At 35.1% G+C, this 19,639-nt stretch overlaps 1 protein-coding gene across 1 annotated transcript in view; it reads right to left on the bottom strand.

The window, feature by feature from the left end:
• Positions 1-13,677: 13,677 nt before the first annotated feature.
• The window catches only part of LOC138327875 (uncharacterized), a 29,491-nt gene continuing 23,529 nt past the window's right edge, over positions 13,678-19,639 (bottom strand). Inside the window, exon 10 of the mRNA XM_069274317.1 lies at positions 13,678-19,619. Coding sequence (XP_069130418.1) covers positions 19,102-19,619 — 518 coding nt within the window. The 3' untranslated portion in view covers positions 13,678-19,101. The remainder of the gene's footprint in view (positions 19,620-19,639) is intronic.

Here is a 19,639-nt window from a genome sequence, read left to right as displayed (position 1 = left end):
TCATTCACAACATCAATAATTTGGTTGGGGCTACCAGAGGGGTAGATATTGGACGAAACTACATGTGAAAATAGTTTTTGAGATTGTTCAGGATTCTTATAAGCACTAGACATTACACTTTGTAGCTCGAGAACGATCTTAGTAAGACGAGTGTTCTCCTCTCTCATTTCTTTCATCAACTTAAACATCTTATCCTCTTTTTGTAGACTGTCTTTCAACGATTGTTCAACGTGTTTCAACCTTTCACAAACTGAATGAAGAACGCTGTTGTTATCTGTGTCAACGTTTTTATTGTACACTGCATTCTGTCTCTCTCCTTGCAATTGTCTCGAACTCAAAGATGTCGAAGAGACGCGATTACCCAAGGGGGTACCGGATAGCAGAGTGCTCGCAGGTGTCCCTTCGTGGGCCTCCGATGCACATTTGCCTTTACTAAACACAGAGTCAATTTCAGAAGGATCACCGAGTATGAATGCCTGGATAATAAAGCAGTCTTTTGCGTATTTTATATGACTTGGACTGTTTGTAGTTGTTTTTTCTTACGACAAGTTTGCCTTTAGGACAGCCAGAGATGCCTCTGGCACGACCTAACAGTACGCTTCTGTACCACATAACGGTACCCAAAGAATCTTTACATATCTCAGTAATTTTTGCAATATACAAATCACGAGGAAGGTGGATAAGTTCCCCATCAAGCTTCTCAATGTATTCTTGGTTGTATGTCTGGATTTGGGGTTGGGAGGAGCACAAATCGAGATCTAGAGCCGAGGGAGTTTGACCGTCAATGTGGTGATCATCACTCAACATTTCATTCGCACTTACTACTTGTTTGTGGAATGTTTCTTCCACAAAATCATCACTTTTTGCAAGTAAATCATCCTCTTCGTGTGGAGATCTAAGATCTGTGTAACAGGTAGCTCCTGTCTCACATACATTCAAAAGTTCGCTCTGCCGTTGTTGAAGCGGACCACTCATGTCCGCCATCTTGGAAGAATATCCAGAGTGTTTGAATAATTCACTTTCCATGCATTATTCAACCAAAATTTAGACAGGTACATTTCCTGGTCAACATCAATTATAATTTCAACACAAATTTATTAGATGATGTTTCAAGTAATTGTCGAGTATATATACATGAACTTTGTCATCTGCCATGGACAACATGTAATCTTCAATTTATCAATGTTTCACAATCAAAGTCTACTCTAAGCCTTCTGTTTCAAATGGTGGAAATGAAACCACGATCCGCGGGGGATTTTCCCCAATAATGGCACAAAACACGCGTTCTTTGTAGTCAAACGTAGTAAAACAAGTCACGTGATTATACCTCATTCATGCCATTGGCCGAAATAAATATGGAATTGTATTAGTGGGTAACTAGTGATCACATGAGTGTGTGTTTACTTCCAAATAGAGCGATTTCTCTTACCTGGTATTTTTACATAATTAGGCCTTTTGAAGAAGATCTTATTTTCTCTGTGTTATATGTACATGTATATGTTCTGAAACCTAAAGCAGGTAATAATATATATAAATATAAATTTAGAATTCTACGAATTTAGCCGGGAGTAGCCGATCTTCGCTGATCCTAGATTAGACGGTTAGACCTATTGAATTGGTCAATTCGCATTATATCATTTATTTACAAAACGTGAAAATGACAGTTTTATAACTCATTTCAGATCATTATTTATAGTAAAATAATACATATGTGCAAGTCAAAATGATATGCATGCAATATTAATAACATTTTGGAGTCTAAATATTTTCAAATAAATCAATTTCTCCGAAGAAATGGCAAGCAAACTATCACCATATTTGGAAGTAAACACACAATCACGTGATCACTAGTTACCCATAATACAATTGTATATTCCGGCCAATGGCATGAATGAGGTATAAGCACGTGACATTTTTTACTACGTTTTTACTACAAAAAATAGATGCAGATATATCCCGAGTTTGGAGCTAAAACCGCGTCCCGCGGGAGGATTTTTAGCCCAAAGGTTGAATCTGGCCATTAAGACCGTAACAAAAATTCGTTGTGCCTTTATATAAGTGTATCGAGGGATGTAAGTTATCGAAGGGATGTAAATATTTATGTGTATATATATGGACAGGGCAAGCTAACAAGTAAAGCTGGTTTCCAAATGGGTATTGCGTATCTGTACTGTGACCTTTTTGGCTTTTAAATTACGTAACTGGTATTTTTCGTGATTCAAAAAAATGAAATCTTGAAAAAATAATTGTAATATAGTATAGTACGGTATGTACCACATGGACTTAGTACGAATGCTAATCCACAAAGCACACACACAGCTTTTAAACGAATTTTCAACCCACGGTTATATATATTAATAAATGATTATGGCCAAGAGGATGGAAATTCGTTGTACAAAGCAGAGTCCTTTTGCACTCTAACTTCCTCAGCTCGGACTAACAGCTACGTACACGCAGGCTACAGCTGCATGGCCGGGATATGCAGGATCACAATTTTTAATTTTGTAATCAAATATATAAAAACTTTTCTGAATTAACAAAATCAACGTCGAACTCTGCTGTATGGCGCCTTGCTGCATATACACAGTGCCCTATGAAAGGATGGCCTTTGAATTCCACTTTCATGACCAGATGTCGACATCAATAACTGACAAGTCGGTGTCACACCCGAGCATAAACACGATTAATCGCAGAGTTACCGACTTTCTACATAATTATCTTGGAATCATTATGTGGGCAGGTTCATGTGGTAAGTCGACATATTCTTCTGTTTCTGTCGACATCTTCCGATATGATGTCGACTTAATGCCTTAATTATGTCGACATCATTAAGTCGTAAGTCGGCAACTCGATGGCAGAAATATGCCACCAATATGGTCTATGGTACAAGCACTGACTTCAGTTTTCTATATTCAAAGATAGTGGCTATTTCATATGATTTGCGCATGAGTAACAGGAAGGCGACAAGTCGACAACTCGACAACACGACTAGTCGACAACACGACAACTCGACAACACGACAAGTCGACATTTTACCGCGACAACACGATATTCTGTACGCGCTAATTAGCGTGTTTGAAATGTCGACTTGTCGTGTTGTCGACTTGTCGCGGTTCGAAAACGCGACAAGTCGACATTTTAACTGTTAAATCTCGGGTTGTCGCAGTTTGAGACCGCGACAACTCGACAAGGCGACAACACGACAAGGCGACAACACAACAACACGAGATGGCCGTAATCAGCCACCATACAAGAACAGACTATGCAGGAATTAAGTGAATGAAAAAATGATCTGCAAGACTTTGAAATAACCAAATCATATGACTATGAAGAGTATGCATGTATATGATGTTCTAAAAAGATCATGAAAGAAAGTGGATTAGCCTGCAAAATTTGAAAAAAATTAAGACAGCTGAAACATCACAGTATCAACTTGAAAACATAAGAAAATTCCAAAATTGAAAAAAAAACTAAATATCATTAAATGATGATTAAGAAATGTGCTTCTTTGACTATTTTTGAGTTAAGTTGATAGTGAGTAGCAAGTCCTGATTAGTATGATGAAAAGAAATGGTTCTTATTATACTTGGCTCCAGCAAAAACACCAAACAATTGAATTGTTCAGATTCCGACTCCATTTGCAAGAAGGGAGCATAAAAACACAAGAGTAATTCAAATTAATTTAAGTAATTTAATGTTATGAGATATCTACATAATTCATTTTTAGAAAAAAAACTAGTAATTAGATGTTGATTATTCATAAAATCTCATATTTCAAGTTAAAGTCCATGTATATACACTATATATGTATCATATAGATTTTAGTAAATTACTGAAATGCAACAAGTCCTTTAAGTGAAATGCCTCTTTTATTGTAGTTTAACAGATTTTCTGTTTTGAGATTCAAATAAAAATGTAGAACTGAATGATATACTAGTAATTCAATCTTGTATGAAATAATACATAATTAAACTTTATCTTTGAGATTTTATTATATTAGTAATCAATCTGCATGTTAAAGACAAATATCAATGACTATTGATAAAATAATGTATTAACAAATTCATATAGAAATGTATAATTATGTATAATTTATCATTAGAAATAATAAACAAAAGCTCTCTCTACATGTTTATTTTTTCTGTAGTGTCCGTTACCCTACCAATATTTCAATGTAGATTATTTTTACCGTTAATTTTACCAATTTGAATTGAATATTTGTGATTTGTTATTAGGGCTGGTGTTTCTTTTATTGCTGTAAGTTTTTATATGGCCATAATTATGCTTGTAAGGATATTGTTTGTATTTTTTTTTAAACATTTTGAATAGCGAATTTTGGATATACCACAAAGTTTGTTTTTGCTAGGAGATTGTCCATTTTCAACAGACCAAATAAGTTTTATAACCTTATTTTAATATGGCTTCACATATTTAGTAGAAATAAAATTGTTAAAATGCATGATGCTATGAGATGTTATCTGTTATATTACATTAGTATAGTGTCCTTAACCTGGTATTGGGTACGCCGATGAAACACTGAAAAAATTACTTCTCCATAAGTCATTTCAAAACCATCGCTGTTTTTGAATATTTGAATATTAGTCATTAATATGAAATAGTTTTCATTTGATTTCTGAAATGTTCAATTTTGACCCCCAAGTGCAACATACGTGAGCCCATTATTGTGTTTTACCCGAGTATGTAGCAATTTAATAATATAATCAAGCAATATTATTAGGAAAAATCTATTCAAACAGCATCTTTCTCAGAGCAAGGATTTATAAGTGAGAAGGATTCGTGACTGTCTCTTTCCATTACTAAACACCACGCGAGACGCCTATGAACCGGGAATAAAAACCGTTTTTCTCAACAAATACTTGTCTTATCGAGTCAAACGAAACACCATTGTAAAGTTTATTAAATTTCATGACGTATATTACTTGCTTTAAAGACGGAATATTTAGAGGATATGTCTTAAATTTTCGTTAAAAAAGATCGACAGCTCATGAAATGACGGCCCCGCTTCAGAAAGTAAGACGGTAACCCTCGCACCCGCAAGCTACATCAAAGGCTGCGCCGGCGGATATCAAAGGAAAATCAGTCGTCGCCCAACGTCACGGTCAGTGCACAAACACAAAAGCGCCTGCCTTGGACTTCCCCAAAACCCAGTGTGACTTATCCTTCTCATGTACGTCCTTGCTCAGAGTCAGTAGATTTTTACAATCTAACTCATTGTCAGTTTACGAGTTTTGATTCAGTCGCTGTCATGATCAGACTCGGTACTGCAGTAGGCATACGAAAAACAATCATATTAGACAACAACCTCAAATATTAGTTAACGAACAATACTAACATCCACCGATAGTGATATAACAAGTATGTACACGACTAGGCTTCCGGTTGCGCGCACATCAATGGAGGAATGAAAAAAAATTCAGCGACAATTATCGGACAAGTTTATGAGGAATTTCCACGTTTTCCATTGGGTAACATCCCTAAAATGGCAGTAAATAATAACTGTTTATATAGTCTTTCAACTATATAACTCAGAAAGTGATAGTGTGTTGTTAAGATGTAATTGAGGTCTTAAACTTTAGGAGACGGAGATGAGTGATCGATGTTATGTAATGGCGTTCCATGATTTCTAAACTTAGACACAAACTGTGAGTATGGATGTGCATTTCGATATTTGTTGAGACTTTACCAAACCTTTATCACCCCATGAGTGCTAATAGACTAGCTAAGTATCTACAAAGAACTGAGGATGAGATAGCTAATCTAGATCATATGTCCGCCGCAAAATTGTCATTGTGTCTGACAGCGAAGGGAGATAACTACAGCAACAGTGTAAAAACACAGTGGAGAAAAATATCAAATGGTTCGTGAAACCTAGAAAAGGGACGAATTATCTAGTAAATTTTGTGCTAGAAAATATTGATTCCCTTATCACAACATATGGAACCATATTATTAGCTATATGGACTGGGACTTGTGACCTCACTCGCAAAGTGAACAAATTCATAGACTTAAATGACAACAATGATCCCCAAACTTTACTGGACTCCTTCGAGAGACTGAGACCTCTACTTAACCGTCACGGTGACTGGCTAAAACTAGTCATTCTGGAGTGCCCCTTCTACTCAATTGAGGTTTGGAACCATAGTAAAGGCCACCACAATAGTGATATATTCAAAGGACACAAACAAAATCTTGAAGAACGAATCGAAAAGTTAAATCTCACGGTATTCGATCCCTTAATGAATCATCTGGAATTCCGGCCCCAAAATTCGCAGGAGGACATGCGCACTTCTAGAAAACATAACAAATCAAAAATCAACACTAAAAGTTTCATTATAACCTACTGAGGGACGGCGTCCACCCCAGGAAAAACTTTATTGGAATATTGGCTGAGAAGGAATAATAGTAGTGCTAGTCAAGGAATACTGTTTCGTGACCTTCTCACCCCTGCTTCATATATCTTGAACATTCATTGTGTTTCCTCAACCATGATGGGATAGCGATGACCTTGATGAGAATTTTCCTTCACAATCACACCAAGTGAATAAAGGAGGAGGGGACCCATCAGGACCTGAATGTTGTGGCAAATGTGACAAACAATTGATACCTAACTCCAGATATGTTACATGCGAATGCTGTGGACTTCAGTTCTGTCAACAATGTACAGGATTTCCAGAAGAAGCGTATAATCTCCTGGCAAGCAATAACATGGTAGGCACATCTTTTCACTGCCAACCCTGTAGTAAGATTCAACCCACACTACAAGACATTGATAACTCCATGAGGAAATTATTTATATCTAATGAGAAGCGACTAAGTGATGTCGAGACGCGAGTCACTGTAATGAAAAACAGACACCACTACAAATAGAAAAAGAGGTGAGCAAACTGAAAGAAGATATAGAGAAAGCAGAAACATGCAGCTTCAATTCTAAAGTAGACGCAAGATCAGGACCTGAATGTTGTGGCAAATTTGACAAACAATTGATACCTAACTCAAGATATGTAACATGCGAATGCTGTGGACTTCAGTTCTGTCAACAATGTACAGGATTTCCAGAAGAAGCGTATAATCTCCTGACAAGCAATAACATGGTAGGCACTTCTTTTCACTGCAAACCCTGTAGTAAGATTCAACCCACACTACAAGACATTGATAACTCCATGAGGAAATTATTTATATCTAATGAGAAGCGACTAAGTGATGTCGAGACGCGAATCACTGTAATAGAAAAACAGACACCACTACAAATAGAAAAAGAGGTGAGCAAACTGAAAGAAGATATAGAGAAAGCAGAAACATGCAGCATCAATTCTAAAGTAGACGCAAGATCAGGACCTGAATGTTGTGGCAAATTTGACAAACAATTGATACCTAACTCAAGATATGTAACATGCGAATGCTGTGGACTTCAGTTCTGTCAACAATGTACAGGATTTCCAGAAGAAGCGTATAATCTCCTGACAAGCAATAACATGGTAGGCACTTCTTTTCACTGCAAACCCTGAGTAAGATTCAACCCACACTACAAGACATTGATAACTCCATGAGGAAATTAATATCTAATGAAAGCGAGTGTCGAGAACAATCACATAGAAAAACAGACACCACTAAATAGAAAAAGAGGTGAGCAAACTATTCAATTCTAAAGAAGACGCAAGATACAAAGAGATGGAAGAAAGGAAACAAAAGAGCCAATGTGCCAGAGCAGACTTATGAAACACCCTAAGAAAATAAAGAAAAATATGAGAAAACGATCAGGCTTATTTCCAGAAGGCTAGAAATACAAGAACTGGAGTTACTTGCCCATTTCAGAATGGGGAAAAGGATACAGGGAGTAATCAGACCACTTGTTGCTGTCCTAAACAACAAAAAACGGCGAAAAACATTGCTTGAAAAAGCAAGTCTCATCACAAATTTAGTCCCTGATAGCCTAAAACGTACCATTCACGCAAAAGATCTAACTCAGGAACAAAGGAGGGAAAGAAAAGAGAAAAGAGAAAGATCAGACAAAACATCGCCAAAAGTGCCTACAGCTGAAGAACAATTTACAGAGATAACTCCCATGCTGAGGCCAGGTGGTAATTCGATGTATGGGGATTGCTCCGACTCGAGGCTGCGGTAGTATCTCAGAAGAACTTACCTAAGACAGGTTGTGTAAAGCAGAACACACAAGGCAACCTTACTAAAGAGGTCAGATCGATAAGGATTGAAAGGCAAGAAGTTAGCACATCTAAGCCACCTAGCCCTATACTAAGTCACTTTGAAACTGAGGAGGATAGTCCCAACCATTACAACACATAACTGGATGCAACCGGTAATAATGAAACTACCCTCATCTATTCAACTCCACAGAGGGAAGAACATTACACCAATGTTCCAACGTCACCCGAAGTAGAACGTACATAGGATGCAAGTTTTACCAGTTTTAGTACAAAAAATACAGAAGATCAACACATGAAAGATCAGAAGACTCAACTAAATTTCTTAAAGTTTACTATACAAATTTAGATGTACTCTCGTCAGACAAGATTGGAACTAGAAAATTACATTGAGCAAGAACAACCTGTCATCATCTGTCTCACTGAAATATTCCCTAAGTTCACAAATTTAGCTATAGACGAGAAATTTTATCAACTGAAGAATTACAATTCACATTTCCCAAAGGACAGTCACAGGGGAGTAGTAATCTACGTCAAGCAGACTATTATCAGTGAAGCTCATGACTACACTATTAGTTTCCAAGAATATATATCCTGTCTCATAACATTAAACAAGAAGGACAAAGCACTCATCTATTGTGTCTACAGAAGCCCAAATAGCTCTCGTGAGAACAACACTAGATTGAACCAGCTCATCGAAAGCTTAGAGTCATCTAATTCAACCAGTGTCCTATTGCTGGGGGATTTCAACTTCAGGGAAATTAACTGGGAGACTCAAATGTCACTCGTAGGACCAAACAACCCAGCAACCCTATTTCTAGAAACAACAAGGAACAAATTACTATTTCAACAAATCACAGTTCCTACAAGACACAGAGAAAATCAACTTTCATCGGCACTAGATTTAGTTTTCACTACAGTTGAAGAGCAGATTGAGGACCTGAAATATTCTCCAGGATTAGGAAAAGAATTCAATTTAAAATTATTTGTAACACTGCATCCGTGAAGACCAGTAACAAGACAACATGTCGCAACGTCTTTAAAGGAAATCATAAAGAAATAAAGAGAGGCTTGCAAGACATAGACTAGGAAATACTTGATTCAACTCTAGATGTGGACAAAGCTTTGCAATACTTTGCTGTTATCCTTGAGAAAATTATTGAAAAACATGTACCAGTGAGCAAAGAACAGCAAATTCCGTAATCAAGAATTGATCAAGAGGCCAGATCAACCATCATTAAAAAGCATCAGCACTAGAAACGGTATCTTCACTGTAAAACACCTGAAAACTTCCGACAATACCAAAAAAATCAGAAACGAGGCTAGCAAGCAATGTCGGAAAGCAAAATATCTCTTTGAAAAAGATTTGGCGACAAAAATAAAGACAAATCCAAAACTCTTCTGGACTCGTGTAAAATCCAAAACTAATCAACGATCAACGACCATGGACAATACTGATGGAGAGCCGACAACTGACCCTTTAAAAATTGCAAACGTCCTAAACAACTTCTCTGCAAGTGTCTTTGTAAACGAAAATTTGGCCTTTGTAACTCCATTTCCACGTAGACACCATCATCAACAAATTGACACTATTAATATAACTGAAGATAAAGTCAACAGAGCAATTCTTCAAATAAATCCCAACAAGTCACCTGGACCAGACAATTTACATCCGAATTTTATCTACGAAATAGCCGATGTAATGAAAAAACCTCTCCAGATAATCTTCAAAAAGTCCCTTAATCAAAGTAAGTTACCAACATCCTGGAAAGCTATTGTTAATCCAATCTTCAAAAAAGGCTCAAGAAACACCAACAACTATAGGCCCATTAGTATGACGTCGGTCCCATCAAAAATTATGCAGACTTGTTCGGAATGAGATAATGAAGTACATGAATGACCTAGATCTCCTGTCAAATCACCAACACGGCTTTAGATCAGGCAGATAGTGTCTTACTCGGCTCTTAGAATCTATGGAGGGCTGGATCAGTGAATTGGCTCGGGACGCAATGTAGACATTATATATTTAGATTTCAGCAAGGCTTTTGACAAGGTGTCACACAAACTACTACTGCACAAACTACAACAATATGGGATTGGAGGAAACCTACTAGCCTGGATTAAAGCCTTTTTGGAGGACACGAAACAGAGAGTAAATATTAATGGACGCTTATCTGACTCCCTACCGGTGACTAGCGGGGTACCCCAGGGAGGTGTCCTCGGACCGACACTTTGTCTTGTCTATGTGTGAATGACATGCCAGACATGATCAACTGTACCATCAAACTATTCGCAGATAACACAAAACTGTCCAAAGGAATCCACTCTGACCTTGACAGACTTGATCTCCAAGATAACATCAATAAAATGTGTGAATGGACACAAACTTGGTTGATGAAGCTGAATACATCAAAATGCAAATATCTGGAAGTAGGTACCAATCAGGGAAACCATCAATACCAGCCCCAACAGGACGTGACCACCTCTCAGATACAAAAGTGTCGTCAGAGAAAGATCTGGGAGTCTACATGGACCAATCCCTTCAATTTTCAGTCCATGTTTACCAAGCCAGCACCAAAGCAAATAGGATGATAGGACTTGTTTTCAGAACATTTTGCTATATGAGCCCTGAAATTTTCCTGACCTTATATAAAACGCTCATTAGACCACACCTTCAGTATGCCACGCCAGTAACATCTCCTATACTTCAGAAGGACAAAATTACCATCGAAAATGTTCAAAGAAGAGCCACAAAAAGAATACACGTGATCTCTCATATGAAGAAAAATTAAAAAAAGACTTGGACTTACTGCTCTGGAATATCGCAGGATGAGAGCGGATATTATCCAAACATTCAAAATTCTGAAGGGAATAGATAACCTAGATGTTGACAAGCTCTTCCAGGAAACAGGTCAAAGAATAACAAGGGGGCACTCCAGGAAATTATTAAAAAAACAACGCCGATTACAACGAACTGGTCACTTTTTCAGTAATAGAATTGTGAACACTTGGAATTCCTTGCCAGAAAAGACAGTCACCTCTACATCCGCTAACAGCTTCAAAACTAATCTAAACAAGGCATAAGCACCAAGTTAAATTTAAACCCTCTTTCACATATGAATGCTGACTAGCTGTTGACATTTATATATAGTAACATATGTATGGACTATAGACTTAAATATGTTACATCTTTTCCTTGGATGATATCACTATACCCATCAATGAACAAGCATGGAATAAGCCTGCAAAAAAAGTGAAGAAGTACCTTACAGTGTTTTTCTTTTTTTCTTCAACCGGAAGTCAATTTCGAAGAACGCGTTGTACGCTATGCATAAGTAAAGGAAATAACTATTAACACATCTAAACAAGTGACATTAAACACTTTCAACGATGTACCTTGAGCGAATCTTGAGCGAATCTAGGCCTACTTATACGACATTGCCGAGTGTAACGGCGGCTTTCAACATCATCAACGCAAACCGGTTCAAACCGGATACTCAAGTGACACAACACATTCCTCCTACCAGGTTGTCGTATGGCATTTTTTGTGCGGTTGAACGCCCCAAACAGCATCCATTTCCACAATACATGCAATCCCCAACAAAAATTTGGATATCATTACAAGACGTATAGAATGTTTTGTAAATTTAAGTAATATAAAAAAATAAACAGAATTTTCATAAATACGATCAATATGTGAATGGTCCACTCTTCGATCCAATCGGTCAGAATAGCTTTGAAGGAAGGCGGCCCACAAGTCCCGAAATTTCCTCTGCCGTGGAAATTTACTGGAAATCTGCGAAATACAACCAATTTCCAAGACCGTCTTGTGGTCGTTCTTCATAATATTTTGCAAAAACCAAAGATACCGTTTTGTTCAGAATTACTTAAATTTTTAATGTGTAGAATTTCAGTTTGTCAACTTTTAGCGTTTGTTCGCTAGGTCGAATTAAACAGAAACTAGCGGTGAAAATGTCGATTTATGTCAGTTTGACCCAAGATTTCTCACTCAAATGAATTTCCGTACAGTCAATATCTATCTCAGTCGATAGATCACGCCAGGATTTACTTAACTTTAAAATATCGTTAAAAAGTATCTGTCAGTTTCCTTATTACTCAACTTGCGGTTATAAGCGTGTTGATAGGTAAAAGTTGTCGTGTTAACATTCGTTCCGAAGGAACGATAACTCTGTTATCGCACCTTACGTCTCTCATTTCATATGCTTATGCAACGACTACAAACATAGGTACCCATGGTGAGATATCCCTGTTGAATGTCAATCATATACATGTATTCAGTTGTCGACTCCCAAAATTCGAAAATCGAATTGCCATCGAGCAGGTCTTTACACCAGAGAGCCACCAGACCTGAGGTGTCTTTGACGTTATGTCTCAGTGAAATAACACTTTAAACCAACAGCCCTACTATAACAAGGAGACATAATACGAATATACCGCAGCCTCTCAAAACATACAGACATTACCTACGCAACACGACCCGGCAACTCTTTTGATAAGCGTTGGGCATACTCAACCAACCAAACTCTTCGCTAAGGAAATAGGTTTTGATTATGTTAAAATCCGTGAACATCGACTGTAACTTTATCTCTAGTCATGGCTAGGTCAAGCGAAGACGATTTCTTTCTAGAATGCTAGTCGATACATTTTAAAAAAGAAAACCCTTTTTTTGTACAATATGGTGTGATGAATCCAAACGTGACAAGAAACCTATGTTGAAACCTACGAACTGCTACAATGATTTCCATTGATACACCCCATTATCATGATTATAACACCACGGTCGACTGACGGAGTATATATTTCGGCAGTAATGTATTCAGGTAGGCTTTCGGAACTAAGTGTCTGTCACGACTTCGTGGTCCACATTACGAGTTAACGAGTAAAACTAGAGGCAACAGAACAGGTAATTTAGTCCTTTGAGCCATATATAGTCCAGGGGTGTAGAGATCGTAAGCGATCGGAACTCCTGGGGTAACCTGGAGTATCGAGGGCACCAGCTCGTTTCAATAACAAGTGGTTTTCGTACCTTGTCGGAAGAAGATACTTCCTTAATATTCATATAGTCCAGGGGTGTAGAGATCGTAAGCGATCGGAACTCCTGGGGTAACTTGGAGTATCGAGGGCACCAGCTCGTTTCAATAACAAGTGGTTTTCGTACCTTGTCGGAAGAAGATGCTTCCTTAATATTCAGACTTTGAATTTTGATTGGTTTTGTAACTGTATCTATAGTATATTGTAACGACTGGTTTTGCTACGACCGTAGTCCTTAGCATAGAGTAGAATGATACAATTAATTAATTGATGCCTTGATAAGAGATACTATTGACCAACTTATTTTCGTAATGAAGCATTTTGGTGTTGGTTTGATTTTAAAACTTACATTCCTAATGTTCTATCATTCTTGAGATTCAAACAATTTTACTATCATGCGGTAGTAAGTTGGTTCTCAGTAAGTAATCATAACAAACTCAATAGATCGCTTTATATAAGTTTATTCTTAGCAACAAAATATATTTCATCATACAATCTTCAACAGCAGATTACACTTATTGGTTTGGCATTAGGTTTGCTAATGCTACATTTTCTAATAAAAAACTTTTTTTAATCTCAAATCAATTGGATATCAAAGCTATTATTAAAAGTGTTCTCCTTGGACGGATCATAGTAATGGACTTTGAGGAAAGAATGTGAACAGTCTGATTTTCATCTGCTGAAATGATTAATCCAAAGGAGCAGATAAATTTTGGCAGTATAATTTTGTCTGTCAGATTCTAGATTTCAAAGTAAGCCAATACTAACTTTCATGATTGACATTTATTCAATTATTGATTCAAACCTTTAGCCCCAGTGGATTGTTATAAATTTCACCAATTTTCGAATTCCTGTTGAAATCTTGGGAGAACTTTTTTTTTCAAATGACATGCTTGATATCAATTTGAGAGGAGTTTAATGAACACAATTCTGTAATAAACGTTACAAAGAGTAGCCAGATAGACTTTTAAAAATCAATAAGTCTGACCAAGTATTATTAACATGCTGTTTATCTAATGATGTAATTTCAGAGAGTTGAACATGTAAAAACACCTAGTATTAGAGTTATCTACCCTTGTTGTTGCTATCACTGATGGTAATATTGCCACCACTCTTTCATGATGCAGCATGCAAGTATGGAAACAAGACCAAAAACTGTGTAACATGAAATATTTTTATATACATTCTTTCGTGGTTTAGGGCTATCATATAATTTCGTGGATAGATATTATGTATATAAACAAAATTTGTTTTTATATTTGTTGTTTAACAATAACCAAAAAAACAACCAAAGTTTCTAAACAACAAATATTTCATGTTATACAGAAGTTCAATACTAGGAAAAGGGAGATGACATTGCAATATTTCAGCATTTCAGGCAGTGACAATTTTATCATTTAGGTATTCAACAGATTCTACCATCTACATGTAGTCTAGCTCTTAACAAAGCTGGTCTTTTAGTACATACATCTTCAAGTTCACAAAATTCTCTCAAAATGAGCAAATTTAACACAGATTAATCTTTATTAAATACAGTTTTCATACAGACTTTTACCTAAAATACTCTCAAGAAATAGTGTTTTCTAATACAGGTGATCTCTCTATGCAGCCTGAAGGGTGGTCTCAAGACAGCCTTTTATACAAAAATCTAGAAACAATTAAGATTCTCCCTCCATGAAATTACTTACAAGAAAATTAAAGCAACCTATTGAAGCAATGATTTCTTCATTTATTTAACTCACTTTTTCTCTCTCACCCAAATCATATAAAAAAATAACTAACGTAACAGTTTCAATCTTCAGATAACATATGGTATAAATATCAGGCCATTTCTTTTAGCCATTTTTGGTCATTTCATAATTACTTAGATTACCAGTTTCTAAAACATATTAGAGTGATAAACACCTTAAAAAACCCATACAATTTATCAGTGACACCAAAAGAACTTCCTTAAAAATGCCCCACCACTGATGAATGGTATTTTCTCTCTATCACAAACAAGAGCAGACGAATAAGTATCTTTCTTTGGTCATAAAAGTTAATTACTTTACACTGTTACAATCATTGGAAAGTTTGAGCTTCTTATTTTACTTCAAGATAAATATATTAAAAATAATTAATTGCGTCATGAAAAATGTCAATAGCAATGCCCCATATGAAATGAAGTACTAATTGCACTTCCATTGAAAGCAAATCAAGTTATTTCATATGAATTTTTGTGTTATTTAGACACACATTTACATGAGTAAACACCATTTATTGTTCAAATGATGAGTATCGTTTATGCCTTGTCAGCAGTGGAGCATCTTTAATGTTTAAAAGATCAAAGGTAATTGAGATGATGTCATAAAAACTGGAATGTTGTACTCATCATACTCAAACAACATCTTTTTACCTAAAAACTGTCATAGAAGCTCTGAGATAAAAATAACATGCCTACCATATTTACTTGAATAAGCACCTGTTCTCACGTAAGCACCGGACCCTTATTCTTTCTCTTTGTGTTTGGATATTAACATCAAAATTTGTCACCAGTAACTGGGATACCATCAAATTAACATATCTATAGTATATGATGGTAACTTATACCGGTACTTATATTTCAAGCAGATAATCAAGTTTGACATTGTACTTACTAACAAAATCATTTAATTTTTTAAATTTGACAAAAGAATATGGATGCTGTCAGTTATCAATCTATCATATTTATATGTTTCAATTAGCAATGGGAGTGTGTAGGCACACTTTGTGCTAATTAACATAGATATGGATTACCATATATATGGTATTTTTGTAATATGTTTAGTTACCATGGTAACAGGTAATGTCTACATTTGAGCACTACTTAACATAAATTATGTACAAAAATAAACTTAACTTCTGTATTACATGGTATGCTCTGTATAACCAGACATACCTATCATTCTACATCATGTTGCATTGTCTATTGCATAAGACATATATATCAGAACAATAATTAACAACAAATATTGCATTAAAATGTTAGTAAAGCATTTACATCAACAAAGACTTTTGTTTATTATATACAAGTAGGATCTTAAATAAGTGTTCATTTTATGATGGATTTTATGAAACAAGTCTAAAAAGTTATTATTATTGTGAGCCTTGGCAAGCAAAATTAAAACTTTGAGATGAGTTTCATAAAATCTCATATGAAAGTAACATAAATTTTTGATACTTTTAATTACATAACTACAACAATCTACATTTTAAAGAATTTCAACACAAATAATATAATTTTTTTATACAACAGAGGCATGCTTTTTCTATTTTTCATTGTTAGAATGTGATAAATCAAATAATATAAATTTCTTTATACAACAGAGGCATGCTTTTTCTATTTTTCATTGTTAGAATGTGATAAATCAAATAATATAAATTTCTTTATACAACAGAGGCATGCTTTTTCTATTTTTCATTATTAGAATGTGATAAATAAAATGTTATTATGCTAATATTTGAGATCCCAAAAAGGAATGAGTTATAAATGACCTACACAAATTGTTTTGTATTTCTAATCACACACCATTTAATGATGCAGACTTATCTGCCCTTGTGAGTAGAGTTAACTACGTTTGTGATCAGAGTTATTTGACCTTGTGAGCAGAGTTATCTACCTTTATGAGCAAAGTTAGCTATGTATATTACATCTTCTGTTTATGAATGTGACATTGTAATAATGTAATAATCAATATCTGCACACAGGGGCAGACATATTGGAAAAAATATTTTTAAAATTCAATTATATTGATCGATAACTCATTTTAAGAGTAGATTTAGACAAATTACATGGATGGATATATCAATGTATACAGGATATGATATACCTCTGAATGTCAGGGGTAGAAAAAATAGGATAAAAATATAGAATACGAGTATTGTAATTGTTTTGTTTTTTTCATCAGTAAAATCTGGATCATTACAATCTCCTATCAGATCCATATGATACTGAATACAGCTACTGGTATATACAAAAATATGAATATTAATATATAAAAGCTTTTGTAAAAGTGTTATTGAGAAAGTACACTAAGAGAAAGTACATATAAAATCTAAATAAAAGCACATTTTTAAATGATGAATATATTATTCTAAGATCATCCCTAATGGTTATATCATTTCATAATTATAATATGTCAATATTTTCTATAATTTTCAACAAACACAACTAATATTTACAATAATATTTGGGGGAAATCAGCACTTATATGTATACTTGAAAAGTGTAAATCTATATAACTGTATATTATATCTATTATTTATTTGATTGTGATGGCACCAGTATACTTTTCATTTTGGCCTAATACTATTTTTTACTCTTTTATGATTATAGAATGCACCATGCGCCAGTAAACTTTTCACTTTGGCCTAATACTATTTTATACTCTTTTATATGCATCAAATTTGCCAATTATATATGCTTAGAATATAATTACCTCATGAGACAATAAATACTATGTGAACACACGTACAGTGATGTCAACAATCTCTGTCATATCACTGTGTACTCTGTGATTTGGTTGGCACTTAATTATCAACTACAGAAATATATCTAATATACTACAGACATTGTGTATACTGATACAGCACTGTGTAACAAAAATATCACAGATAAAGCAAACCTAGGGACTTTATAATAAGAAATAATCAATTGTTTAATTTATTTAAAGAGTTCCCTCTCTTCAACAAAAGCAGTTTTTCTGATTCAGAATCATATTCTTTATGAAACTTAAACAGTATGCCATTCAAATCATTGTATGGCCATAATTACTGCCAATAAATATGCCACATTATACAGCTATTCTGATGACAAAAAAAAACACAACACAAATTCAACAAGCATGTGTGACCACATGTCAAGTCTGTTGAAAAATATACAAAATATATACAAATAACTAAGTGTTAAAAGTACTTCATTGTACATGCAATTATGTGAAAGACATTTTTTTATCAGAATCCATCCAAACCTTTTTTCAGTATATTGTGTACACAGTGACCTGTCACGATTTTTTTACCAACAGTATATGTATATACTATAATATACATGTATACATATTTTATATATATACTGATGGTAAAAAAATGTGCCAGGTCCCTCTGATTGTGTATGCAAACTAAAACTTCTAAAAGGATGATAAAACTGAAGACACATGAGTTCTGAAACAGTTATATGTTATTACAAAGATTAACAGTACAAGAAATAATAAAATTGCTGGCATATATATATGCCTCCATGTAAAACAAATTTTACCAATGCCATCAAAATTAGACAGTACTTAATTTGTTTTATGAATCAATGATCAAAAATAACATACAAAATTAACAGACTTGACATTAATTGTCTTCTTATTGACAAAGACAATGGATGCATACAGTGACCAAACCAAGTTCTTCAGTTATCATCAGATCTAGAACAATGATCATTATTTTGACACAGCAAAGGTCAAGGAAGCCAACTTTGGGTTCAATTTGTTATAACAGTAGAAAGAATCAACTAGACACAGAGACTTTATTGAGTGTTAGATTGTTTCATAACCAAGCTGATTATGTTGGTTTGGGTTGAGATGGGATGTGATAGGACGGGACAGTCTACATCAATTTTTATAACTAGTGCTTTTCATTGGTAATCATATTTTTCATAAACTTTTAAAATTCACTTTGTCTACAGCACCAGAACAGATTATAAGTAAGGAATGGAAGTTCAAAATTGTTTTATGATGTTTTATCCTATGTATCATTGAAGGAATAAAACAACTTAAATACTGATGTACATGTTTATATCAATTTTTATTTGAAATAGATGTACACAGTAGTCATAAGTTGAGCAAATAACTTGATGAAAGCTACGTTAGTGATCCAATTCAGAACCCTCAAATATTACTTCATCTTGATCAATTTTCATGATAATCTCCCCAGAGATACGCTGCCCCTCAGCTGGGTTACCTAAACTGCCTTTTACTCTAAGACAATTATCCTCGACATCTTCAGTTTCCATACCAACATTGTCCACTTCAATAACAGTGTCATGTCCTTCAGTAGACATCAGTTTCCGGAATTCTTGAACATAAAACTTAAGCTCATAGAAATACCTGCAATCTTTGAGTGCTTCATACAAGTTGTAGATTGTAGCATCCCTACCTTTGAGCTGGATGTAGTAGTTCAGAGTCTGGTGCACACATTCCGTCACTCCCATGTGCCGGAAATCTTCGTAAATCTGCCTGACACGGTGAGGAGGGATGTTCAGGTGTTTGTAGAGTCTGTGCATCATACAGACTTCCTCTGACTGGTCATCATTTGCCACACTTGCTAGGTACTTTATCATCTTATTTGGGACTTCCAGCTTGATCTTACCAGCTCTATCTTTCTCTGCAAGGTCAAAAGGTCAT

Source organism: Argopecten irradians, chromosome 7, assembly GCF_041381155.1.
Source record: "Argopecten irradians isolate NY chromosome 7, Ai_NY, whole genome shotgun sequence".
Lineage (NCBI taxonomy): Eukaryota > Metazoa > Mollusca > Bivalvia > Pectinida > Pectinidae > Argopecten > Argopecten irradians.
The sequence above is the reverse complement of the archived record's forward strand: the minus strand, read 5'-3'. Positions and strand labels throughout refer to the sequence as shown.